Source organism: Lathamus discolor, chromosome 3 (assembly GCF_037157495.1).
Source record: "Lathamus discolor isolate bLatDis1 chromosome 3, bLatDis1.hap1, whole genome shotgun sequence".
NCBI lineage: Eukaryota > Metazoa > Chordata > Aves > Psittaciformes > Psittacidae > Lathamus > Lathamus discolor.
The window spans coordinates 112298935-112326739 of record NC_088886.1 but is presented as its reverse complement, the minus strand read 5'-3'; the positions used below and the strand labels follow the sequence as shown (position 1 = coordinate 112326739).

At 39.0% G+C, this 27805-nt stretch overlaps 1 protein-coding gene across 1 annotated transcript; it reads right to left on the bottom strand.

Annotated features, from left to right (window-relative positions):
* Positions 1-117: 117 nt before the first annotated feature.
* STAM2 (signal transducing adaptor molecule 2) lies at positions 118-27783 on the bottom strand. Its single transcript, XM_065671216.1, has 14 exons — positions 27501-27783; positions 18194-18278; positions 15191-15266; positions 14885-14980; positions 12287-12433; positions 10315-10384; positions 9421-9607; positions 8478-8572; positions 7650-7732; positions 7367-7454; positions 6545-6599; positions 5750-5903; positions 4048-4217; positions 118-3823 (listed from the first exon to the last, which is right to left on the bottom strand). The coding sequence occupies exons 1-14, from the start codon at positions 27538-27540 to the stop codon at positions 3589-3591; spliced, it is 1581 nt and encodes a 526-aa protein (XP_065527288.1). The 5' UTR covers positions 27541-27783; the 3' UTR covers positions 118-3588.
* Between the last annotated feature and the right edge of the window lie 22 nt (positions 27784-27805).

The following is a 27805-nucleotide window of genomic DNA, read 5'->3' as shown; positions in this document are numbered from 1 at the left end:
AGCAAGGAAGGGGAGGAGAGAGGGCTGCAGCAGTGATGATCACACAACACGCACAGCTTGTGCCTCATTTCTGGCAAGGACTTAAGGACATAGTAAAGAGGGGACTCTTCACCCATGCTCATTAAACAAAACTTTAATTCACACAAGGCAAATGCACACATATTGCAGACAGGAGGCCAAATGATATTGCAACAAAACAGATCCACTCTTCCTTAATACTGCAAACTCTTTCGGATAATTTTCTGTAAGAACTGTGATACCTCTTTGCTGTAAATCCCAGACCAGAGAGAAACACAACCTTGATCTGAATCTGAAATTCAGGTGTGCTATCTGCTGGTGACCAGGTTGCTCGCTGGCCAACTAGAGCCGTGACAGGTCAGACACGCTCAGAACCTGCCCTGGCTGCGTTTCCTTTCCTTCATTTTTCATTCTGATCAATTCAAAACAGTTTTGAGTCAGTTTCATGTAAAATTTAACTGGCATGAGCCATAAATTCAAAGATTCAACAGATACACCACAGTGCTCAATGGAAGCAAGAGTAGTGACTTCTTAGAAAAGATGCACAGATAAAAATAATAATACTAAAAAAAATATCATCTTCCTATCAGAAAACCATTCCTGTAAGAGACTGCAGTTGCAGCCATGACCTACTCAATGCTCCTGGTTAAGGGGCAGCCTTCAAAAGCTCTACACTGTTCCCCAAGTCCATGAACATCTACGAACAAAACCTAAAGCAAAATGAACACACAGCATTACTTGTTACGGAAACAATCTGATTTTTATGAAGTTGTCATTTCTGTACCAAATTAAATGGACAATGCATTTGTCACACTATGGCTGGATGAAAGACCACAATGTCCCAAAACGTGTGGTGGCATTACAGACAAACTGAGTTGTTGCTTTCAGCTGACTATAACTGAGACATAATAGGTGCCAACTCATACTAGAAGAAAGTTTATCTAGTATCGATCTTCTCAACACCCATGACACAAATATATTACACTAAAATTCTCATTATAAAGTTGCACAAATTTTTATGTTAACCATTAACGTTTATATGAAAAAGCAGAAGTTATCTACCTATTTATTCCTGATATAAAACAGTAGGTAGAAACCTAGTGTAGAAATCTGAAGTTAGATAAATCCTTTGGCAGCATATTCAGTTATAATCAGGCCTTAAAAATAAATATGATCATGTCTAGAAGTATGAAGAGAAAGAACAGATCCTATTAACACCAAACCCCTCTGAATACACTATTTTCATAATAATTAAATTATTTTACACTATCTACAAGTTGAGTATCACAGGTTTAGGAATATAAGAGATGACAGGATGACAAATCCTGCTTTCATAAAATGTCAGGCTTTAAGAGGATGCATATACGTAGCTGTGTAGAAAATCTCAGACAAATGAGTATATACATTATTTATATTTAATAATTAACTGAGCATCACCAAATTACACCTGCCTGGTGATCTCAGGTTACTCAGTATTTCTGCTGGACCAAAGTTTTGAATCGAATAAAAATACCCACCTTAATCTCAATTTACCAACAAACATGGAGAATCTATATAAATGACAGCAAAGTTTAGTTTGACCACGTATCAACTCGGAACGAAGTAAACTCTTACCAAAAAACCTCCAAACAATGCGAAATTTGAACAGCAGCTTTGAAATTAATTATTTTTCCTTAGAGAATGCAAGGAACAAGTCAAACTACTTCAGTATTTCAACCTGTGTGGATCGGTTTAAACCACGACAATGTATTACTTGGCTACTTCAAAAGGAGAAAGACAAAGTCATGTCAAAAGGAAAGACAAGAGCTTCCTTCCAATTGCACAAAATTTAAAGAAAAGAATTACTTCAAGAGCAGGTACTGAATACCTTAATGTGTAAAGCATGAGGCTGCAAATGAGTAAGGTTGTGATGACAACTAACTAAATAAAATGTAAAAGAAATGGAGGTGCTGCTGAGCGGAGGGTGATTTTTATTACATGTCAACAGTCTGGAATCTGATAGTCCCAATTTGGTAGAGAATTGTTATGCCAAGTACGCTTATTTACACATCTGGGAGTTTCATGCATTTAACCAAGATGTTTTATCCGTGATTTGCTTCCATTATTTTTCCAATCTGAAGATTACTGCTTATCACAAAACCATTAAAATAGGTATAAATGACTATACGCTGAAGTGAGTAGGTGACTAGAACAAAGTGATTTTTTTTCTTTTTCAGAGGCTGAAACAATTTAAGAAAGAAGTCCCACATTCCCAAAAGATAATTCAGCCCATCTGCTCCACTTGTACAAACCCCACCCCTTAAAAAAGTGCATCAGGGAAGAAATTCTTCAATTTCTTTTCTTAGCCACCAAATGCTGCACTTCCACAGTTCCGAGGCAATGCCTTTCCCAAAGACACGTCTGTCATTTCCAATATGCAACCACTCGTTGTATTAGAGGAGCACAATCCCACTCACAAGGCACGCGTATTCTGCACACTTATCAGGTGCCACACGTGCACCTTGTCCAAATGGTGCAAGTTTCACTGACTGCAATCAGTGTTTATTTAAACATGGTGGCAGAGAAAGGAAATTCAAGAGAGGCAAGAACCTTCTGGTCCCATAAAGATGATTTCTGTTCCACTGAGCTCCCTGTTAGAAAGGTAACAAGGTAGATTCTCACAGCCTTAAACTTCAAACATTCTTGAGCCCCCTCCTTTATCACAAGGAACTACAACACTTCTTCACTTCTACATACATCCAAAAAGGAAAAGAAAAGATATTCTGTACAAGATTCTGGCTCAGCACCTTGTATCCACATAGTGCCCACGCAGTCAGCTCGGAGCATCCCTTGCCTGCATTCGCAAAGGAGACTTGTGCTTGCAGTACCACCTCTGCTGAAAGATGCAGGCCCTTTTTAGCAAAACCCCACCTGTTTTCTTCAAGAGAAACACATCAGAAGTTCTCCAGAGATCTGCCAGGCAGCACTGTAAAATCTCATTTCTCCTACTCCTGTAGGTACATGGTCCTCACTGTCACAATATCAAATCATTTTCTCTTCCAGCTCTCATCTGCTGAACTTGCGCAGTTGTTCCCATTATGCAATGCACATCATATTGTGAAGCTCACTACATCAGCGCAGAGAGAAGGTGGTCTCTGAATCTACAGAGATTCTCTAAAGCCACTTGGATAGAAGGATTATAGTAACATACCAGAGGAGGGAATGCAAAATGAGAGCAACACATGACAATAAGTATCCTCAAGTTTTCAGAAACACATTTATAGGAAAATTATGTTTGGACAATCTTTTAGCTTAAGATTCACACGTGGCACTTTTTGAAAGCACTGAAATAAGGGCTCAAAGTATGCTCAAATTATTTTAAACCATCAACTAATCTAGTTCAAGCTACATTATTAGCATTTATGCAAATGCTTAACAATCAGATCTGATGCATACTTCTACTCTGCATCACCCTAATGCAGTGAATTGGGTTATTTAAAAGGAAAATGTATCTTGATATCCCGTGACAGGTCTTCATAAAAATCACAAGGTCAGGCAACGTTTAATTCAGAAATACGAGCTGGTTTGTTTTTAAAGAAGAGGCTGTTGGTGGTAATTTGCTTGTTGCTGTAAAACAGAATGAGCAGGAACTGCCACAGGATAACCTGGTCCTTGAGGCAAGCCTGATGTACTATTCTGGTAAGCCGACATATCCACTGACACTCCCATCTGCTGCTGCTGGGCGTATGCAGCTGTGCTGACAGCCGATGGAAGGCTGGGGTTCTGGTTCATGTACGGCTGGTTTAACACAGAATCTGGTCCTGGGCTGTAACACAACAAAACAAATCAAATGCTGACAAGTTCATGTCTATTTATCTAACAAGCAGATTTGCAAAGGAGAATACTGTTTAGTCCAAAAGCAATTTATTTTCGAAGTTATCAAACAATATTACACGTCATTGTAAATATCCCAAGAACACACAACCTTTAGACTAAGTAGTAAAACTACCAACAGGAAGAAAGTGATTTAACAGTTTGCTGAAGTAATACCTTAAATACGTAGCTTGAGCTGGCTGAGTTGCTCCGGAAGAATTTATACTTTGAGGCAGAGACCTCAACTGCCCCATCTGATCTGGTCCTAGGCTATAGCCTGGGGAAATGGTGACTTGGTGAACACCCTGGATCATGTAGTTTCCACTAGGTGGCTGCACAGGATATGACTGTAAGAAAAAAACCAAACCAAACAACACAACATTGTGTACCTTTTATTTTCAATTATGTAGCAGCAAACATGGTACAGAATGCCATTACAGTGGTAGGGTTCAAAGACTGAATAAGCATCCATTATTTTTTTCAACAAGGTTCTAAAACCGAAACATGTAACTTCTCAACAAACATTTTAAATAGGCAACTTTTATTTCACCAGCAGCTCCCTTTCCACAAGGGCACTGCTAATAAGGTCAGTGCTTAACATCTGAAGGAAGAACACACATACAAGACCTCTGCCTCTCACAGAAACTATTTTTTTCCCCCCTCTAATTTGCTTTGTCTTTAAAATGTTTGATCCTGACATATCTTGATGCACAAAGTCAAGTAGGAAGATAGGCACCATACGAGATTTGTTACATTTCATTTACGAAATGTGTTAAGTAAGAACATTCTAACACTAACACAAAAGGAAAGCAGAAAATTTAGTTTCTGGCATTTCTCATTCAAGATAATGCAAGTCTTTACCCAAAATTCAGATAGAACAGGTGGTATAACACGCTTTGTCTACAGAAGTCTACGCTGCTCATTGGTTTTGGACTTTGTATATGGCCATTGTATATGGACACTGAAAGAAGAGACAGTTTCATACCAAGTAACAACACTAAGCTCAGCACACTTAGTGTTATCTTGTATTTTTCACCAGTGAAGGATGCATCTTGAAAGAAACAGTAAACTCCAGTTGCCTTTTGGCTTAAATTGCTTTTTAATCTTCAAACATAAAGAATTTTCCATCGTTACCAGGAGTTAAGGACACGCAATTACTTTTAACTGACATATTTTCAGATCTAGGGGTTGCTATGGCAACTATTCTTTTCCCACTGAACAATTAACATTAAAGCAAAATTCACTGAAAGTAAAAACGCTCATTCTAGGTGTTCTCCAAAAAGGATCTTTAAAAATATTTCTCCTCCATTTTTGTTTTCTTAAAACATCAATATGGCACATTGGAGATACTGTAACAGTTTTGAGCAACTACACCCCCTAATACAATATGTTCGTTTCTTATAGGAAAAAAAGAGCTAAAAGAAGACTAGTGTTTCTATATTTGTAAAAGTACACCGCATTCATGATTAATGCATTAATATTAAAGTTCACTCACATCCCCCCTATTAGATAAGAAGGTAACATTTTACTTTAAGACTGAGGACATGACTCACAGCAAGAATTTCCACCAAGCTGCTGAAACACATAATTCTAACTGTAAAAAAATTAATCAGGGAAAGGATCTTTTAGTATTTTCAATACAGTATCTTTCTGTCCAGTAGAGAAATATTAACAAGTACACCTTACTGTACAAGCAGGTGACTGCAAACTAAAGTATGCCATTTTAGTGCGTAAATGATATTTTATTCTGAATGCTATAAAAAGTCACCAGGCAACTGTTCATAGGCTAGCAAGAAAGCATGCACTTCATTTTTGCTGTCATCATTTTAAATAGAAATCTATATTAGGAAAGTGTCTATTTCCAGAAAGGGATACTGACCTGCACTGAAACAGCAGAAGAGGTAGGTGGGTATTGTGCAGGATGGTGGAGTTTTGAGTAGGCCGAATACATTGGTGTTTCATTCATCAGTTTGTTATAGAGCTCCAGAGCTTCTAGAACTTTTACATTCAATTCCGATAATTCCGAATGTTTCCTATTTCAAAACAAATACATGCAAACACTAAGTTTCTCTAACACCTAGTGTTAGCTGGTAAAAAAAAAGTGTCTCCTTAAATGGTTTTGAATATGCAAGAAAAAAAAGCAAGCACTTAAAAGGTCAATTTCTTACACATCTATATTGTAAAGTTGCCATTCTGTTTCTTACACCAAAGGGACTGCAAGGAGAGTCTAAGAACTGTTCTTTCCTAGCTGCAATAAGGTAAGCAACTCCACAAGTGTTAGTTACCTTTTCTTTCCACCCTCAAGTATCCCTAGGAAGTCTGAGGGGAAAGAGGTGAAGACAGAGCTGAACAGATTTTCCTGTCATGGAGGACAGCCAGCAGAAGACTGAAAATACTAGACAGATTGCAAAAGGCTACAGTCAAAAATTGCTAATATAAAATGCATCCAGTAACCTATGCAGTAAATTTTGGAGAGCAGCAATCAAATTTTTGTACACGCACTGGGACTGTGGTACCCAAACGCTAAAATATAAAGGTAAAGTTGCCAAACCTTCTTTCTTGCAAGATCTTCTAAGCTGGGGAGATGGAAGATAAAGCACCCAAAAAAATAAGTACAACTGCACAGTTTAAAGTAAATCATAGTAAGTAACACAGAAGCTACATTATGGCTCACCTATCTATCTCTTCTAGTTTTTCATCTATCATTGGACCCATCTGTTGACAAATATCTGTGAAGACAAAAGCATCAATGTAGTTATTGTCTTGCACAATTAAAAGATTGAACACATCCAAAAATTACTTTATGCAGTTCTACTAAAATAGCATACAGAATTGGAAAGTGCACTTAGTTATCATGTGCGTCCCATTCCTCAAGCCCAAATAGACAGGAAAAATACTTCAGTGATTCTGCTTTGTCATCTTCTCTCCTCTCTTCCCTCTACCCACTCAAGCAGAAGACTATTAATGAAACACATGGAAAATTTTGCATTTCTGCTTGCACTGTGCAAGATCTATGACTTTCATCTCCTACTGGAACATCCAATCTGTATAAATCCGCTATGTTGCGGAGCTTCCTTTGCCTTCACATTTTCCACTATAGAAACACTCCTTTGTTAACGTACACTCAATTGTTATTACATACCTTGAACTAATTGGCTCTTAAGTGAATGGAACTGCCTCTCCCCTCCTAGCCAGCAGTATTTTAGGGAAATTTTGACACGAAGTTAATTGCCTATTTCAAGAAGAGTTTGATAGGTAGATGGATCTTGCAAAGATCAGGCATTTTACACTAGCTGGAAGTTATGCAAATTACTCTGCTCAACATGGAGTTGGCTTGGCAACTATTAGAAAATCTAGAGTTATACATATAGGCTCCTGCTTTCACTGTGAAATAGGCACACTGTTAGCACAGGCCAGTTTCTCTAAGGTTAAACACAAAAGAATTACCAGCCTGAAGAAGAACAAATAAAAAAAACTAGCTTAGTGCTCAAAGTACCTTCTGAGTCTAGAAGATCTGGAGAGTCAAGCTTTAAATCTGTAGGATCTATACTCTGAAGTACCTGCAGTGTTTTATCCATCTTATCCTGAAAGGTGAAGAGAAGATGAGGAACAGTTATTTCTGAAGCATGGCAGAAACTGTTTTAACTTTCCAATTAAAAACAAACACCCAAAAATTCTTTACATGAAAAGAATTGGCTGCTAACATTCAGTAACAAAAGAACGTTTCAACCAATGTAAAATCTCAGTAATTTCTTTTTTTATTGAAAGTGACTGCATACCTCATCTATATAAACTGGCTCAGGTTCTGCTTTCTTAATTTCTTCTGTAGTATCCTCAGGACCAGAAATTTTATCCACAGTTGCTGAAAGAACAAACATTATTTTCTTTTCTGCAGCTGTGTTACTATGCTAACTTACACACAATTTTTTTCCCATGCTTTCTATCAGTTCTTTAAATGTAAGAGAAGTTTGAATAAGTACTTCACACAGTGATTACACCTAGCTACTGGAGAAGGGAATTTGGGTTTGCCTAGAAAGCCTTCCGACAAGCTGCTTCCTTTGGGCTGTTAGCCTGATTATGAACTTAACCGCAGCAAGGGAAAGACAGTTGAGTCACATTAGCATCTAGAAACACCTCCAACACACGTACAATTACTTTCAGGCAAGTCATGAGTGTTAAGTTTTATTCTGGTATCATGAACATGAATAAAGCTAGCAATGTGATTCTTATTAACCATTGATATGGGTATGAATGTTATTCTGTGCTAGGCCTGATGTCTGAAAAGAGACTAACATTTTAAATGGCAAGTTACTGGATTCAGATCTAATATGTTACTGACAAAGAACTACGGTAAAGTGAACTTGAACAGAAATTGAATTAATTTCTGTAACAGGAAAAAGGTAGCAACTTAGCCGAGAATTAGAAAATGCAAACTCTTAAAGTGAGCAGTGGTATATGATTGCTCGCTCGAAACAAGGGCACGATGTCTCTCTCAATTCCTGCCTTGGGCTGATTTCAGGAAATTATGTTGCTCATGGGCTAGTTAGTAGTTCCACCATAAGCCCACCTTTCTAAAACAATCTGTCAGCTTTTAGTAGCTAACTTACCTGCCTCAGGTTCCACGTTTAAGTCAGAAGTCACAAAATTAGACGGAAACAGTCCTACTCCTCTGTGATTTTCACCTTTCCACCAATTGGTATCACTGGGAAAATAAAGATGTATTACAAAACTCTGAATATTAACACTTAGTATCAGCAACATTTTCAGGCTTTTGACAGAAAACCTGTGATATTTAATGCACTGTTTTCCTTCATATCCAACTACGAAGGCAAAGGAGAACTTCTGTATAAATTAGCAGTAAAACCAAGGGCAGAAGTGGGGGCAGAGGGTGTGGAGAAGGGAAGGATCAGGGGAAGTAAAATCATTCAGTAGCAATCACTCAGAATTTAACTCTTCAATTCTTTAGGCTGGTAAGATGACAGCTCATTACAGCTTCATCTAAAAGTCTGTAAGAAGTTCACAAGTGGGGCTAACATTAGAAATATAATTGATCTGTCACAGTCTAATCAATTAGAACAGCATTTAGGGGGGAAGAAGTTCTGCTTCTCAGCTATCATTGGGGCAACAGTGATAACAGTAAGTATTTTTTAATTCAGTTTTATTCTTAGCAAATGTCATGCTAGATAGCCAGAAATTCAACGATTTCTGAAAGTAACAGGAATTCAGCACTGTGATGTGTATCCATATTCTTATGACATATAATTAACAATTATCTTAAAAACTACAAACAAATTGGATCGACACCACAGTATGAAATATTCAGCGTAATACAGTGAGGTTTTCCCTGCACCAGTCATGACTTGAATGGGTACAGAAAGGACAGCAGAAGACAAAGGGATCTGAGGAAGGCCCAGAGCCACAATATACATTTTGAGCAGGTCGGGGTGGGGGGGGGTGGTAAAAAGCATTAGAGGAAAAATTTGCTATCCTAAAGGAAAAAAAAAAAAAAAGCTCTGGAATAAAAGGCACCTTCAGCTGAGTATATTATACCTGTCATCCAAAACAAAAATAATTTCTCCACTTTTAAAGGTGAGTTCATTGTCCTCGACAGCTTCAAAGTCATACAGAGCTCGCACCTTCCTCGAGTTCTGGTTGTTTTGCTGAATTTCTGCAGATGGGTACAAGGATTTCGTTTCCATTTGTTGCTGTTTCTGCTCTTGCAAAGACAATTCGATAGCTACAGTTCAGGGAGGAGAGAAAAAAAATAAGCTTGTATGTTTGATCCCTGTATATAAAGGTAGTTTGCTTTTCTAATGAAAATAAAAATATTTACTGCTATATTATTAACATGGTCTGTATCTCCTTCTCTAATATTTTAAGTTTAAAATCTTTGCTCCAAAACTTTACTCTGCCCTGCAACAGGATTAAATGACAAAATGCAATCATGCACAAGTAATAAAACATTTAAAAACCCTCCGCTTCTCATGGTACAGCCCACTACTTGTAGCAGTGCACACACTACTAATGTCAGTAGCATCATTAGCATGATCAGAAATACTAATAAATTCTTCACTTTGACATCTGAGCAACAATAAGTATATCAATAGAGAGAAAAAATAAAACATTTAAATGTTCTTTTTTTTTTTAAGCATCAAGATGTAGGCTAAAATAAAACATGTGGGTGCAGAAGGGAGAAGATCAATCTCTCTGGAGAGAAAGCAGTGATAAAACAACACTAATGGCTACATGATGAGCAAGAATATATTTTTCCCCAAGTCCTCACCCATGAGGAGAACACCTTGAATGATGCACTATACTAATTACCAACCTGCTGTGCTCTTGCTTTCAGTTCAATGCAGAAGAGAGTAGACTTCTTATTTCTCTACATTTTAACAAAACTTTTAGAGCACAAGCCTTAACCCAAGGCTGTGACTAGCAATTTACCTTTAGCTATATCTTCATCTTCTTTGTTTTTACTTAATGATGAACCATTCTTAGCAGCATTTGTAGAAGCCTGCAAATGTATTAACAATAGAAGTAGTTCAGGTTATGAACAAAAAAGAAAGCGCTATAATTATATACTTTAAAATTAGTAATAAGTTGTTCCTGGTTATTTGCCTTACCGTAGTATTTCATTACTGAATCAAGATGACCTTCTAGAAGTAAAAATTACCACTCTTCAGAATCTCACCCACATTTTATTTTGTTTTCAGCAAGGAACAAAGTAAAACAAACAATCAGATCTCATTTAAATAACTGATCCCACTTAAATAATTATTTCCCTTTCATTTGTTAGTAAGACTACTTATTTAAATGACTGCTCTTTCCATTTTTGTCCTCCACTCCTCTACCCCAATCTTCAAAAGGGAAGAAGAGCTCTTTGGATTCCTGCATCTGCAAACATCAGGAACTGTACTGATAGAACAAGGGATAATGGGTTTAAACTTAAAACAGGGGAAGTTCAGGTTAGATGTAAGGAAGAAGTTCTTTACTGTGAGAATGGTGAGGCACTGGAACAGGTTGCCCAAAGAAGCAGTAAATGCTCCATCCCTAGCAGTGTTCAAGGCCAGGTTGCACACAGCCTTGCGTGACACGGTCTAGTGCACAGCGTCCCTGCCCATGGCAGGGGGATTGGAAGCAGATGATCTTAAGGTCCTGTCCAACCCAAACTATTCTATGATTAAGCAGCAGCTGGACTCACTGAAAAGGGAGATCTCTCTCAGAGCAAAAAGCCATCCTCTTTCTCTGCTGGTGGGACAATGGGAAGGAAGAGCAAATGTACAAGTTGAAAGCTGCAGACTTAAATAACACTAATTTCCACAACAGCATAGTGAAATCATTCCAAGAAGGAAGTCTTTCCACACATACCAGGAATCAAGTTTCAGACCCTAGCTGTGTCTAGGACTTACAGTGGTCCTTGAAAAGTTCTGTACAAGGGTACCAAACACTAATAAGCAAGCTTCAGCTTTGCTTGTTTGAAGTAAAGTGTATAAAGTAAAACCATCAAGACATCAGTTCATATGTACTTGTAGGAAAAGAAGCTTAATTGGTTGCCAGTACTCTAGGATCTTCCATGTTTCTGCCATATGTTCTACAATATATCCTAGATTTAGAAGTCAAAACATCTTTGTGGAGAAAGGAAAGACTGTAAAAGTAAAAAAACCCTCTGTGTTGAATATAAAGAAAAGTAAACTTCATTTAAGGAATACGTAATAGAAGCTGTAGTTCTAATTTTCATGACTGACCTTCACCTGACTCCTAATTAGCATGAAAATATTTAGAAGCATCAATAAAGTGTCGGGAGAAACACACCTGTCATTATATGTACCAGCTCAAAGATTAGGCATAATACACCACCAGGAGTAAAATACAAAGGGTGAAGTTAGGGATTGGAGCACCCCACCTACTGCAGAGACACGGACAGGTAACTGCATAAACAAGAAATAGGGACATGGAAAAGGAAAGCATAGCACAAATCATCTTCAAAAATGTCTCCATTCCAGATACTGCCCTTTATTTTGTGAGGCAGTGTGAAGAAAAACAAAGGTATGTGCTCCAAGTCAGCCATCAGGACCATGAAACACCAAGTACAAAGTGTGGGTGTAGAATTGCTTAGATTTAAGGTGGTGACAGCTCAATGAAGCTCTGAAAACGACCAGAAGAAAACAAGCATCTAAATGGAACAACTCATAAGGGCATCATGAAATAGCCATTAGTCTGTTCTTTTCTTTGGCGTGCAAGGACATAAAAAAGAAGAATGAATAAAAGTGAACCCAAGTATGAGGACACTACTAGAATGAGGTTTCTACTCTCCTCTGATTGAAAACATAAAAGTTCTCATTTGAACAGTTTTTCATTTGTTCACCGCCAGGAACAGTGAACCTGCCAGTACCATGTATCCCAGAGCAGCTTTTACCTGAGATCCAGCTGCAGGAAAAGTTACACCTTCTTCTTTTAAAGACTTAATAGTTGCAGATATTAAGCTACATTGTGGGTCCTTCTGAAATTCTTCCGACCACTCCACCATTAGTGTTTTTAGCTTTTCACATACTTTTGGATGAGCCTAGAAGACAAAATTGCATAAAAGGGATATTTGCACCTCAAAATGAGAAGAAAGAATTGTTCCCTCTCATTAAAACTTTGTCACCAAAAACATTTCACTATAAATATCCTTTTAACTGTCTTGATTAAGAAAATTTGGAAAGCAGAGCCTAGGATATATGGTCTTCTGTACACTGATTCTGACTTTACAGTTAACATGCTGAGCTTCTGGAACATCATCCTTTCTTTGGAAAGCTGGCATAGCAGTTTCCAACACCATTACCCCAGTGCAGCGACAGAATGCAGGCAGTTCAGATTTCCCTGACTCTAACAAACAACTGGCTGTTTTTAATCAGGGCTACTTCAACCCTTACAGCAATCATTGGAGGCAAATTCTCTTGCATAGTCAAAGCTTAGATCTTGCATGCATCTCACCTACCTATGCTGCTGTTATTTTAGTCAATTTTAGGTGGTTAAAGATGGTTAAGCAAAAGGACTGGCAAACTTTTTGACTTTCAAATGTTAGCCATGTTTCCACCTCAATAGTTTTGAAGAAATTCAGGCTCTCTACCACACTTATCCCAGCTTTTCTGCACCTCGATGTTAGTTACCCTTGAGATTTTACCTTCTCTGCTCCTAATTTGTATTGTTATTCCCCTCCCAACCACTTAAGTTGGTCCAATATAAGATACCATCTTATAACCTTTGCTGTCTTCTCCTCACATGGCAGAACACGTTTCTCCCTGTTGACTTCTTGGGAGGTAGGATCTCGCAAAAATCTGGTCTTTGTACCATCTCTGCATATACGTGTATGTATGTTTCCTTGACTCAGATTCTCTCACAAAAAGGAATTACGCATCATGTATGCATTATAACACTGCAAATTTTATGTGTTAACAACCTCACCCGAAGTCATAACCAACCTTCAGTAAAGCAAGTTAGTCATGTGCTACTCTACTGTATGATTAAAGAACACCTTTACGTAGCATTAAACATCAGCTGATGTTAATCCTGTAATAGCCTTCAAAAATTTACTGGAACAAAAAGAGCAACTCTTGAATAGAGCAGTTAATGTATGCGACGGTCATGCCATCAGTACAAGGATAAAACATGGACCTTCAGACCTTAAGCTTTCTGGTTTTGTTGACAGTTGGTGAAAAGATAAGAGTTTGAACCAAAAGCATTCAAGCTAACCTCAGGATACTTGCTGGTGAATAAGCATTCCAGGGCTGCTGGGCTTACCTACATCTGTTTCACTTGGCTTGTCTGGGTAAGAGCCTGGGGCACAGAAGCACTGCACGGCCAAGATTTCTCATTTGAGTGTAGTTCAGATCACACTGTAAGCCCGTGCCTCACATGCAAACATATGCTGAACAGTAAGAACACTGACAAATTTGGGCTCAAGCATGCATTTAATTGAAAGAAGTACTGCAGCTTGATAGGCTCGGTGTCAGCACAGAGACGTTTGTTACACTTGCCTGAACTAATTTTCTTTTGGAGAAAAGGGAGAAAGTACAATTTTATCTGCCCTCTGAAGATTATCCCTCCAAGTGGGCCAGGGACATGGGTAAAACAAGTCTCTCCCAACAAAATAAATTATGCTTCAGTAGGCCACTCTTCAGTGTGATTAAAGGTTTCCTTTTATATCCCCAACGTGCTGTTCAAACCATGAAGGTCAATGCTCTGTTTCAGAGTGGACCATGGCTATTGAGAACAAAGGGGAGGACTTTAAGACCTATTTTTCCATACAAAGCAAGAAACAGAGAAGCTGTGAACTCATTTTGCTTCCCAGCAATTTTAGTAGTTTCCTTAATTGCTTTGCTCAACCTCTGATGATTTCAGGCCTCCAATATATTTGAAGGCTAAATGCTTTTTAACCCATTAGCCATTTTTGTCTTCAACTGGAGCAATAATCAAGGGGAAAGCTGTTTCTGCTCATTCAGTTACATCCAGATTTAGTTCCCATCAGCTGCTTGACCCTAACCATCTATGTCTTTATTTCCTCATTTAACATTCTGAGTACCTCTAGCAACTAAGCAAGTTGTCTGAAGACTTTATCCTTTTCTTTGTAAAAATGGAATTTAACTTCCTCACACTTTTCCCTTTGCACTTCAGCCTATGAATTTCGTTCAAGCCAAATAAAAACTCTTCAAGAAAAGCTGCCTTCACCATTACCAAATTACCTGAGCTTAGGAAGAGCCACAGATTTTAATTAAAATCGCTTATGTAATTTTGTAACAATTTGGAGTGGTATTATAAGCCTGTCACTTCTTTAAGACATTTGGTTTTCATAGTAAAAATCAAAGTACACAAATTTCAGTAATAAGACTGTCAGCACTATTTGCAGTTGCTCCAAACTAGAAAATGCATATTAACTAGAACATTAGTTTTGCCAATTCTTTCCTATGCTGAGACAGAGCAAAGAAGTTACCAAAATAACCCTTCCCCAGTACTTAAGATTATAAAAAATTACCTTATTTATTATACCTCGAGCTTCACTAGCAAAATCCCGAGAACATACTTCTAAGTGAAATATTTTCCCACAGTTTGATACACAGGCTCCTAAAAGCTGACAACACAAACACAATTGTGAAAACACAACAACAATTGAAATAATGCAAAACAAAAGCATAGATAAATACTTTAATAATCTGTTCAACATGCACTTTCTGACTTCTACTGATGATATATAAAGGTATTAATTGATAAGTACACATTTAATAGCTGCATACATAAAAGAATATAAAAGGTTTTTTGAAAATGGTGATTGTCTACTCACTGTAAGTGCTTGTAAAGCCACGTGGGGAACTTTATGATTTACTCTCTTCATGATGGCTTTAAGGCAATCCTTTGCTCTGAAAAAGCAGCAAAGAAACTGTTAGCGATAAAAGTTACTGACATACTCTGTGGAATGAATGATACCAGGTACTCAAGCTGGGTCTACTGGGAGGAGGGAAAAAAATAAATAAAAAATAAAAATAGCAACACAACCTAAACTTTTCCCAGAGCTAGTCTGGAAAAAATACAGAACAACTTGTTTGTTCTTATGTGTACTGGACTGGAACAGACTCCATTTTTACAATGGCATTTTGTAGTCATTTCTGTAAAACTGCTGACAGGTCATAAAGGAAGCTATTGTCACTAAGCTGAGGAAATTGAAAATTTCCATCGAACTGAGGATTTGAAATAGGCAATGAAAGTCTACATAAAAGAACAAGGAGCAGTGATTAAATAAACAGTTATTTTTAGTGGCTAATGTAAAGGGTCTCTATAGATCTAATATAAAAATTGTGCTCACAGATTGGCAGCTCTGGGATCCCATTTTCAAGACTGTGAGGACACATGAAGATTTTATAATTTATTTTGGCAAAATCTGAGGCAAGTCTAGAACAACAATCAGCCTGACAAATGTTACTCTTCTAAGGAGTTCCATACTTAAAATGAGCATTAACGGCATGCATGATCCACATGTACGCTAAGGTATACTTACGGCTTCATTAACAATATTCTTTAGAACCCCCTAAAATAAAGAAATATCTATGCAAACAGCTGATGCTGTATCTTTACAACTAATACCACTTGCAGTGTTCTTGAGCTACTGTATTACCCAAGCACAGGAATGTCTCCACAAGGTTGCATACCTCCATGTCACCCAGCAAACTCGGCCCAACCAACCACTAAGGCTCTGCTTCCTCAGTCACCTTACACAGGCACAAGAGAAAGCCACTGATGAAGTGGTGGACCAAACACCTACCATCCCCTCCTACAGCAATGCATGCAGTCTCCCTCCCTTCCTGACTTGAGGCTTTAGCAGTCATACACTGCTCAGATCAAGGAGATGATCTGACTGAGCATGTTAGTTGTGAAATCACTGTGAGATTACCAGGAACCTAGCACAAGGGGCTAGAGGAAACATTTTACAACCCTCTTCAATGCAAACTCTCTCTCGTGTCAATTTAAAGTTGTCATGGAATTGCAACCTTAGGCAAAAGTTAAAAAAAAAAAAAAAAAAGCCTGTGCAAAGATGAAGCCAAAACTGTTTCACTGTGAACACTGAAAAAGATGCTTGTTTCAAGGTTTTGTTTTATTCTAAAAGATGCCTCTTTCAATTTACTGTGTGTACAGTAGCGAGAGTTTATGCCACTACATTAAACAAGGTAAGAAGCTGCATCTATATTCACATTTTGGTTAAAGCAACACTTTGGTTTTGCAACAAATTTTCTGATCATTCCCACATGTTGCACATTTAGCTCACAGTGGGAGTTTTGTGCATGCAAATATACTTCCTTTTGGGAGAAACCAAGCCAGGAGCTCCTCTGTGCACACCTAATGTGCTCCAGCCTCTCAAGAAGCTATGAGAGTCAGAGCCACTGACAGGATCTGCAGACAAATTTTCACCAATGCTGGCATGGATATCAAGTTCAGGAGAAGAGATTAAACCTGTTCTGAAGGGGGTAAAAAAACCCTAATGTCCTGACCTGCAAAACTGGATGCGTGCAGTGGCTTCAGCACCAACTGCTCTGGTTTTCTGCTCCAGCTCTATTAACACCAAGTTACTCAGCAATGTCCACATAGCCAAAGTAGTATGGTCTTACTCCTAATATTGAGTATGTCTGGTCATAGCTAATGCACAAATAATCCAACAAAGTCACCCTACCTATTGCTAAGCTATGTATTTATTTAAGGGTAGGCAACAATATTTGTTATTTTTGAAAGACTGCTCTTCATAAAGGGCAGGAGGGAATAAAACTACACAAACCTGAAGTAAAATAGCAGCAGTGGCATTTAGAATTCAGAATTCAAGGGGTTTTGTATATACAAAAATAATACATTAGGATTTAATTACATCTTTTTTATATATATATATTTTGCACGTGTAATTAGAAATACATTGCCTTACAGTCTCCCCTCCTCCAAAACAAGTAGATTTAAAACAACTCTCTCTACAAAAGTCTTTCAGCACAGCAAAAAAATAAAATAGATTTTTAATAAAGGACTCAAAGGACATCTTACACATTTTTTCTTCAGGATGAAAGATTCTCAGAATAGATTTGCTATTCCCTTTGGGAGGCAATTAATACCAGAAAAACCCAAACCAAACCCTTTCTCACTGTAGTAAACTTAAACTTTACACATAACTCATAAAAATTCTAGGACCATTGGAGAATTCAGCGTATGCAATAATTCAGGTTTACTTCAAAATTGAAAACAACATTACCACTCAAAACGATTACCTTGAAATTCAGTAAATACTTTCGGCTCTTCTAAAATCACTGATCTACCACTTACGTTTCAGTATTACCACTTAGGCTAAACTGATTCAGATTGTGTTTTGATCCCCCCCCCCCTTCCTTTTCTCTTTCCCCCTCCATCAGTCCCATTCTTCCTAATGAATAAACACAGCCAAGTTTCTCATCTTAAACAGCTAACTGCCCCAGCTAAAGAATTTTCTGCAAAGAAACTAGTTTACTTTTTCCTAATGGCACAGTTGCTTCTCAAAATTGATGCAAGATCATTATATACGAATAACTCACTCTACTGTGCGAAACTCCATAAAAATTGGAATGCACTCAGAATATACAAACTGCTCTACTAGAAATTCTGTTGGAACATTTCTTTCAAAAAATTTTAAAGCCAACTACATATATCTGTAGAGCTTGCAGAGGCGGAGTGGAAGCACTTTTTGCATAGCTGACTACGATGAGCATTTTGAGACATTCTCTCTGAAACATTCTTCACACAAACACGAAATTGCACGTCATAACTCTGAGGTACAGCTTACCCATTAGGAGTACTTCCCACTTTGTCACATATGTCCATAATAAGACCCCAGTCCTCACTGGTGTTACATTCATTTGTAGCTTTTTCTGCAAAGAAAAAACAAGACTGATGAAGCGTAATACCCTATTAGGTTCAGATTCTAGTCAACAGATGCTTTCTCAGCCATGCCAAAAACAGGAGACTTCACACACAGATTACTGAGAGGCAGCATCTTCTACAGATCAGCACCAACTCTTGCTCTCTTGTAAAGTGTTACGTACAGTTTTCAGCACTGGACTAAGAGATGTGATAAATATTAAAAAGTTCCAAATATAGAAAAAACTCTCAAAGTGTAATGTTGTAAATGATGAAAAAGAAAATCCTTCTGTACAGTTCATTTAGTTACTCCAGGTTTAAGCCACAGCCCTAGTTTAGAGTTTGCTCAAGGTCTTCTAACATTTGCATGTCATTAAATATTTCACATTTCAATATCCAAATGTATAACTGGATATTCCAAGCGGGTGGGGAGTGGGGGGGAGGAAACATCTCTTTAGGGCTTTAAAGGAAAGCCATCTCCTCATTCAACATGCTTATGAAAGTAACATTTTTCTATCAAATTTTTCAGGAAATCTGAACACCAAAGCAAGTGTTGAGGAAAAATAAATGCCATGGGAGGTTTAATAAAAAGAAAAACACCACAAAACACAGAAAGGGGCAACAAAAATCAGGCTGCTCTATTAAAAGAATGTATCCCTAATTAATATTTGCAGCATATAATTTTAAGTATTAAATGATAAGGCTTAATTTTATTTGTGCTTTAAGTTTTTCAGAGTCCAGTTAATTTAATCACAAATAAATACAGCAGTTCTATTAAAACAGCTTATAAAGAGCAAATTAAATATTCTGTACGTTGCATGTGCTACCTTAGGATTTAATTTTAAGCCATCAATTGAGTATTTTAACTAAATTCAAATACAGGTGCATTTAGATTTTCATGTTATATATTAATCCTATCAAAATGTGATTTATAGTCATGACAATATCACAATCAGTACTTCAACTTACTTTTCTAAGAGAGGCCTCTAAGTTCCTTTGGGACACAGTATTTTAAAGACTATTTAGAAGATTAAAGCAGAACATAATGGTCACTCACTATTAATGTGATGGTGCTCTGTGACAGCAGCTGTTCCAAAATGACAAGGTTTGCTGACAGCAACTTTACCACAGGATAAACTCAATTTCATGTGTGCAATTAAGCGTCTCTGATAATCTGCTTCACTACATAGTTTTGCTGTCAAAAGCTTCAATGATACTCAGGCTGGCTCATCAGAATGCCTTCCACAAAGAAACGGCAAGCATACCAGCCAACAGTGCCCCTGAAACCTTTTGTTATAGATGTAAAAGCAGATCAAGAAGGAAGAATGGAAATTCGTAATTTTGGACATAGATTATCTTCATAGGGTAGACTAACTACTTACAGGAAGCCAACATTTTGTTGAAAGCACAAATGGTGCAAATATTGTGAACTATTGTTCCCACAGCACAAACCTTCTCAAAAATTTACCCACAAAAGACATCATTGTTAAACTTTAAGTATATCAGCATTTTTAGGACACTAAAAAATTAATTGCTTGTTCTTGGAAATAAATAAGTGTCTGCAATTTTAAATATTTTTAATGTCTGACTTATGCATGTTTCCTGGACATGTGAACCCCAAGTACTGAACAATCAAAGGAGAACAGCATAACACAATGTTTAGTTCACACAACTTCAGCCTGTTAAAAATGCTTTCTAAAAGCATCGCCTTGCATGTCTCCATCCCAGTGGTATGAATCCTCCCATCAAAACTTGTCAGTCAACTTTAATCCATCGCATCAAATGACAGGAGCCATCAGTTGTGTGTATAAAGCCAGCCCTCCAATGACAAATAGCACAGATGCCTATAAGTCAGACTGGGCATTTTATTTAACGGCACTGCCTGGCTTTACCCTGATCTGAAACCTGTCACCCCTCTGAAATTCCTGGAATATTTCAGAGAAGCTTCTTCCCACAAATCTCTCTCTTTCACGACCAGAGAGGGAGTAAATTGTAAGAAACAGTAGGTCAACAAAAAGATATGGAATCCAAGAAAAACTGAGGTTGTGTTTCACACCTGAGCCTTTAGAAGCATAAAATGGCACAAACAGCAACAACCAATGGTGTACTTAGGCTCCTCCAGCTCGCAGCAATTCCCACTGATTAAGGGGGTGCAAGCTCATCTGAGACACTTAAGAGTGCTTCCATATGTGTGGGCACAGCAAGGGAAGCAAGCCTGAAGACAGGTATCATCACTCACATCAGCTTCGTTTCTCATTTCACTCACTCCAAAACCCCAAAGCCAGACCTCCAAACTTTTTTCTTCCTACATTCCCTACTCTTTCCCTTCACTACTCTCCTTTTAAAGTGGAAAATATATCAAATAGCTTACTTCTGGAGAAGTTACTAAAAAAAAAAACCCCAAACATAATTGTATCCACAAAATACATCTAAGGTGCTTTCAGCCGACACACCTATCTGATTTGCTAGTAAAAAGCACTCTTCTAATATCACAGCAAAGAAACAAACTGAAATAGAACTCAGACATAAAAATATGTAGGAAATGTAACATTAATTTGACTGTTTACAACCTGTCAAATGCAAGCTTGTAAACTGATCCGGCTGTGTAAATGCTGCAAAACCAAGCACCTCACTTTGTACATGCTGTCATGCAGAGCCAAGAAGAAGATATCCCACAAAGAGTAACAGACAAGGAACAGGGCAAAACAAGGGTAGTGGTGCAGTTCTGTGAGGCTCCAGCCCCTTCAGTCTGCTGGGACCCATCAACACCTCTCTTTCCTTTATGGTGCTTGTTAGGTAGACACAAGTGTCACCTCTGCCCTCTACAAAAGGCTCAAACATGCTTGCCAGAGGATATACTGAAGTGTTCCACAACCCTTAGGGGAAATAAAAAAAATCAGCTTTGATCATCATGACAGATGTTCCATCTATCCTGATCAATTCTTGCACTGTCAACAGGAAAGTTTAATGTTTACCAGGCTTCATTGTGAAGTTTTCAATGCCACACCTTGTATACCTCAGAGAACAGCATAGCTACCACGACACTTTGCCCTTCTTACTCATGGCTCCTTGCATCTCCTCCTCTCCCCAGCCAGCACGTTCATGCATGGAGGCATGTCAAATGCAAACTCCCTCCCCTCTTCTATCTACGTGCTGTTTCTAGGAGCAGATGTGGTCCCAGTGAGAATAAAAAGGCTGCTACAGCAAACTCTCACAACTTTTGAGGTTTTCTTCCCTGCCAGCATGACAAATTTAACAGCATCTGGTTTCCAGCTTAACATGAGCTCCAGCTGAAGAATCATCTTGAAGGATAATTACTTCGTAGATGCCAAGACATGGACTTTGATCAGAAGAAACAGATATGGGCAGATGTATTTTCTAAGACTTTCAGTGCTGAGAGAATATCAACTTAAAAAAAAAAAAAAAAAAAAAAGCTATGACTTACACTCTGTAGTCTTCCAATGAAGGAACATCAGACTCAAGCTTACTTTTACAGAAATAAAAGGAAGCATATTTTGCTTCTATCATTATCACTGCTTGGTTTATTTTTAAAAGCCACCAACAAATTAAAACCACAATTAAAAATTTTTAATTGGATCAGTTCCCTGATCTGATTTGCCATGCAGCTGCACAAAAAACTAAGCCAACATAAAAGAGGAGATAACACTAAAATGAGCATCTGGGAAGAGGATGGGAACTGTTTACTGATATTACTGCCAAAATAAGAAATGCTTGTCAAGCTACTGCCTTAAAACACTGTCACCAGTTCTTCCAGAGAAGAAGGTAATGTTTTACCCGTGCACACTAAAGCCAAGTTTTTCAAGACTGTGCCTCTACCACACAACATCCAAAAGCTGAGCGGAACGCTGGCCTTTCCAGCTGAACTGCACTCGTTCTTTTTCCCTTTTTTCCACAAAAGGGGTGAGTACTACACAAGAAAAAAGACCAAAAGACAAGGGGGGGAGGGGGGAATACTAGGAGGAGTGCAACCGGACAACACATGGCAATACTCAAAAGCCTCCCTGTTTAAATCTTTTCAAACACCAAGTCCTCAGCCTCTAAAGATCTTGGCACGATGTCAAAGTGTCGCAAATCTACATTTGTCATTAAGTGTGCTACCGCATGTTCACTCTTACAGGCCTGGAAACACCACACAAAGCTCACAGCCTCCATACTCTGCAGCTTCTCTTGAGGCCTGCTGCGATTTCAGCATTGCACACCCAGCACTGCTCCCTCAGGTTTGCAAATACAAAAGCAACATACCCCATTTTCAATATGACAGTGAGAACTCCGTGGATACACTCAAATCTATATTCACAATGGCAAGAAGCAAAGAAAACAGCAAGAGCAAACAGGGGAATCTTAAAATACCTTTATGAACTTGAAAAGAGGAGTAAAATGGGAACTGCAAGAACCTCAAAGGCCCCAGAATTTCCCAAGCATGATACAAACACCCCAAAAGTTCTCTGGAAATCTCAGGCAAAGTAACCAACATGACACGTTTGAGTAATACCAAAAGTACACCACACTCTCACACAACACAGATCTGCCACTGACTCCTTCTGCTGGAAATCTGTATCCCGTTTAACATACAGTGTTAGCACTTGACACTGACACAGCAAAGTCAGCCGTCCTGGTCTGATGACAGCTCTACCTCTACACTGCCTAACACATATGACCTTCAAACTCGCAAAATATTTTGTTATTTCAGTCCCGAATTCCCTGGAGCCAGGCTTGCCAATGGTGTCAGATAACATGCCTGTTAAAAGAAACATAAAATACTAGAAAGCAACAATTATTTTCCACCTGGGTCAATTTTTATGCTAGAAACAAAGAAAGCAAGCACCCAAGCACTGATTTAGCAAAAAAACCTTTCCAATTTGATACAGCATTCACCAAAGACTGCGATCACTGAAACAAAATTTTGCAGGGACGGATTTGACCTGAAGCAATGTGAAATAAAATCCTGTCTGCACATAAACATTTCAACATCTACACAGAGCCATTCTATGTTTGCAAAAACAGTGTTCAGAGATGGAAAATAAAAATAATAATAAAAAATAAAATAAAACCCCCCAAAACAAAAAACCCATAAAAAACCAAACAAAAAACCCTACCCTACACCAGACTGCTGTTGTTCAAAAGCTGAAGCAGAACTACATGGATGAAAACAAGAAATTTAATCCCCACACACCTTTATATTATTTTCCTTTTTTGCCTTGCCTTTGTATAACTAAATTAGAAGATTCCAGTTTTGATTTTATTAGTGATTATAGACATGATGGCACTGCAATCATATGACTTGCATTTCCAGAAACACTGCATGGTCCACTTGGTCCTTGCTGAAAAGGCAACCCTACTCGTAATGATCCCTATTCATTACGAGTATTATAATCCAAAATAACTTTCGCAATGCAAATGCAGTTCACTGAGAAAGCTTTACGAGATACACTTTTTGCTGTAAAGGCAAGCCTGACATTTTGTTTCATTGAGTCAATTTGCCAATAACCTCGAAAACAAACAATTCCATTTATCAGACAATCTGCAAACTACAAGGAAAACATTAAATAGACTAGGGAGGGATTAACGGAAACTTCTACTCTAGAGCCCAGAAAGAACCAAAATGAAAGCTACTAACAGTCATGCCATATAACAGAACATCCTCATAGAAACAAAAGTGAGCCTACCATATTGTAAAAAAAAAAAAAAAAAAAAAAAAAAAAAAAAAAAAATAAAATAAAATAAAAAAATCAAGGCAAGGTTAGGGGAGCAGACCAGTAATAATCTCAAAAACTGGTAAAGAAATGCCATAAAATTGCAGGCTCAGAATTTAGGAATTTTAATCAGGCAAATCAAGTTAAAGTTATAGACTTAAGACAGGAAAATATTGTTCCTACATTTCAAGAAAAGCAGAAACACCCAAGCAGAACCCCAATTATCTCATCTTCAAATATTTGCAAGACTTCACTTCAGATGTTGAAGACAACAGTTTTTACAGAGTGAGAAATTAAGGGGAAACATGGTGAATTGTGACAGAAAGCAGCCACTCTTCTACGCAAGGACACCTTATCAAAGACTCACCTAACATCAGTTGTCTCCTCAAACTGCAGAGAAACAGAGGGTGAGAGAGTTTACTCCCCAAATGCCTCAAAACTCAGTTTTCATATCAGTATTAATATAACCTGGCTGACACTGACAGAAGAATAAGGGTCTTATAAAGATGCTAGAGCAAAGTTGGAGGTATAATCAATAAAAGGAAAGGCTAAAACATAAGGGGAAATGTAAACCCCTGATGACTGCATTAGGCAGAAAAATAGAACAGGAGAACAAACTGCAAATTCTCACAGTCAATAAAAGATTCTCCTAGAAACCTAAGTGCTCAGCAGTTGGAAACAAGAGAATGACCAGCATGCAAAGTTCTAGCACAAATTAAAGTCACCAAGGTAAAGCAGCCACAAAAAGGCAAATATGAACCCAGAATGAAACACACCAGGTAAACATTTCAGCAAAGCACAAGCAAACATGAAACACTATCATACACATTATCAGCAATCCATGGTATGGTGTACAATTCTGGATGCCAGTCAAACTACACATAAAAGCACTTCCTACTCCCTGGATCATGTCAACAATCTTAGGAAAGAAGGGTAACTAAACAAAAGATGAAAGGGAACACTGTTGTCTACTGAAGGAGCAACTACTTAAGAGACGAAGGTTATTTAAGATGAAGGACAACGCTAGGAAAACAGCAAGTGCACATGAACTATGAATAAATTTAGACAGGAAATCAAAAAGCTTCAAACAGTTTGAAGAACTGAAGTTCTGCAGTATGCTCTTAACACGAAAAGCAGATGGAAGAAACCACACTCCCCTAAAACACTATTCCATAGGTTAATTTTGCAACACTGCATCTATAATACAAAGACATCAAAACAGATGCCAAGGAACTAAGGCTCTGCACAGCTCAGCTGAAGAGTAAACATACGGGTTTAGAACCAAAGAAGCAAAAACATCTGGGGCAAAGCAGAAATGTGTTTACCTACATTTTCTAGAGGTGCCCTAAGAAAAGAGAAGCACTAGAAATGTGGTCTGAAGAGAGTGCTGGATCAACTCTACTGCTTGCTGCTAACAAAAGCCAGGCCCCATTCTTCCTATCAAACTTTGCAGGGGTGTCTTGCTCCTCTGTTTCACTCCCATTTTTCACAGCCTTTGCTGAGCTGATTCACATCACCAAGCTTTCATCACCTGCACAGGTGATTCAACTCACCAGATAAAAGATTTCTTTTGGTAAATCAGTTTTCCAGCAAAAAAAGCTGAATCAGCTCAATGGCAGAAAACAAAAACAAAACTACACAAACCCAAAACAAAAAAAGAAACCTGGGTGGATGGGGCCATGGAAAAGCATCTGTCCTTTCCAGCAGCATCAGGCCACCAGTTGGGCTTAACTGTTTTCTTGGTATGTACCTTATTTTTTTAAATGAAAAAGAAAACAAAATGTAACAAGTTCAATCCTGACAGGCACATATTAAAGGTGTGGAAAACCATTCACATAAATACAGCAAGCTAAAGTACAGATCATCCACACCTGATGAGTTTGTATTCTGGGTGGTTTAATTTACAGTGAAGTTAAAAAAAATAAAAAAATGTTTTGAAACTGCTTCCAACGGCGAACAGTTTTCTCTGGCAAAGGACTGTACAATTTACCTTCACTAATTGCACTGTTCCCATTCCACTGCACTTGTTTCATTGTAATAAGTGCAGATGGTTACAGTCAGTGTACATAATGCAGAATCTAAGAAACTGCAAGAGAGCAGACTGGCACTTCTGAAGTCCTACAGTCTTGATGTTCTTGAAGCATTTGGGTTTGCCAAAGGCTTCTGCACAGCTGTGAGAGTCCTCAGTTCAAAAAAATCTTAGTTTGTGCAAATACATTACAGCCACGTGAAAGGTAAGTCTGGCAAAACACACATAAAATTTCACAAAGTATTTGAAATAACTCTGCCTAGCTGGTCTAGCAAGTTTCTGCTTTCAATTCAGTCACAGGTCAACACAAAATATCTCACGATGGTTTGTGAGGAAATAAAAGAAAGGAATGCTTTTATTACACAAACTTTGAGGACACTTTAAGAAACCAGTGCAATTTACACTCAACAACAAAAGGGTGGTGTGCTAATAGGTGCAGTCACAACAACCACTTCCATATATACATATCTCCCCTTGAAGCCTTGACAAAAATCCCAAGAATGGTGAATTCTTCTTTAGCCTAAAATTCCAGTGTAACAAGAAATACAAATCTGACTCTGGATCTAGCTTCACTGAATCACTTCTTTTTTCCAACACTTTCATTCAGAATAGGCACTGATTAAACAAAAAAACCCAACAAAAAAACCACGCAACACACAGATCAAGTTTGATGGTCAAGAAAGCACAAGACAGAGCAGAGGCACAAACTGAAACAACTGAGTCACCATCTTCACCCTGGCGATGGCACCAATTCCAGCCCAAGTTGCTTCACGGTTTTGTAATGGGAAGAAGTGTCAGCTCGGGCTTAACTTGATGCCCCAGATCAGTCTCTAGACAATGCCTTGGTATTAGGTACTGAAACACGCATAAAAATCGGATCTTAGTTATATTAATAGAGTCGGCTTTCACCCCCGATAGCTCTACATCAAAACAACAAGCTTAACGTACCTCTTCACTCTACTGGAACTAAGCAAACCGAGACACATGACGTGAAAAGCAGGACGTAACAAGACATCTGAAAGCCATGCTGTAAAAGCTGTAGAACTTTACTAGTCACGGCACTACGGGCCACAAAAAACTTCCTTTAACTGAGGAGCGCAAGCGGGGCCGGGCAAAGCCCGAGGGCGCCGCGCTAGAGCACCCGACAGGCCACATAACTCCGCCGGAAAGCCGAGAAGGCAAGCGGGCAGGGCAGGGCAGGAGAGGACGGCGGCCCGGAGCTGCAGGACAGCCGGGTCCTGTCACAAACAGAACACCGGGTTTACCCCGAAGCTTGGCGGTAGGGCTGCCAGCGCCCCTGGGCCCGGCTGCTCACCAAACAGGCCTGGAGCCGCGGCATCCACCACGGGCCATCATTACTCTTCCTCCCTGAGGAGCCCAGGGCCCGCAGCGGGGGGCGGAAGGAGGCTGCCGTCCCCAGGCACCAAGCCCTGCGCCCAGCCGGGCCCAGCCGCCCGGCCTCAACGTGTTCCACCATCCCTCTCGCTTACCTACGTCCTGCTCGAAGGGGTTAGGTGCGAAGAGCGGCATGTCGGTACCCCCCGCCGCTCACCAGCTCCTCAGCCCAGACTCCCCGGCCAGCGGCCGCTCGACCCGTCACCGCGCCCGACCGCCGCCTCAGGCCCCCGCGGCTGCCCGCCGCGCCTGACCGCGTGCCGGAGGAAACGGCACAGCAGCCCAGTGACGACTCGCCAGTCAGGCGGGGGGTGCGAGAGAGCGCCACGGCTTCACAGTGGGACTCGCTGGATCATGGCGCAGCGGCGTCAGGCACTGTCTGGGGCACCTTGGTGGGAAC

Coding starts and splice junctions, on each gene's coding strand:
- STAM2 (XM_065671216.1), bottom strand. CDS start 27,540: ATGCCGCTCTTCGCACCTAACCCCTTCGAGCAGGACGTAG. Junction 18,279..27,500: donor CCCCTTCGAGCAGGACGTAG/GTAAGCGAGAGG, acceptor TTTTCTTTGCAG/AAAAAGCTACAAATGAATGT. Junction 8,573..9,420: donor ATTTTTGTTTTGGATGACAG/GTATAATATACT, acceptor TTATTTTCCCAG/TGATACCAATTGGTGGAAAG.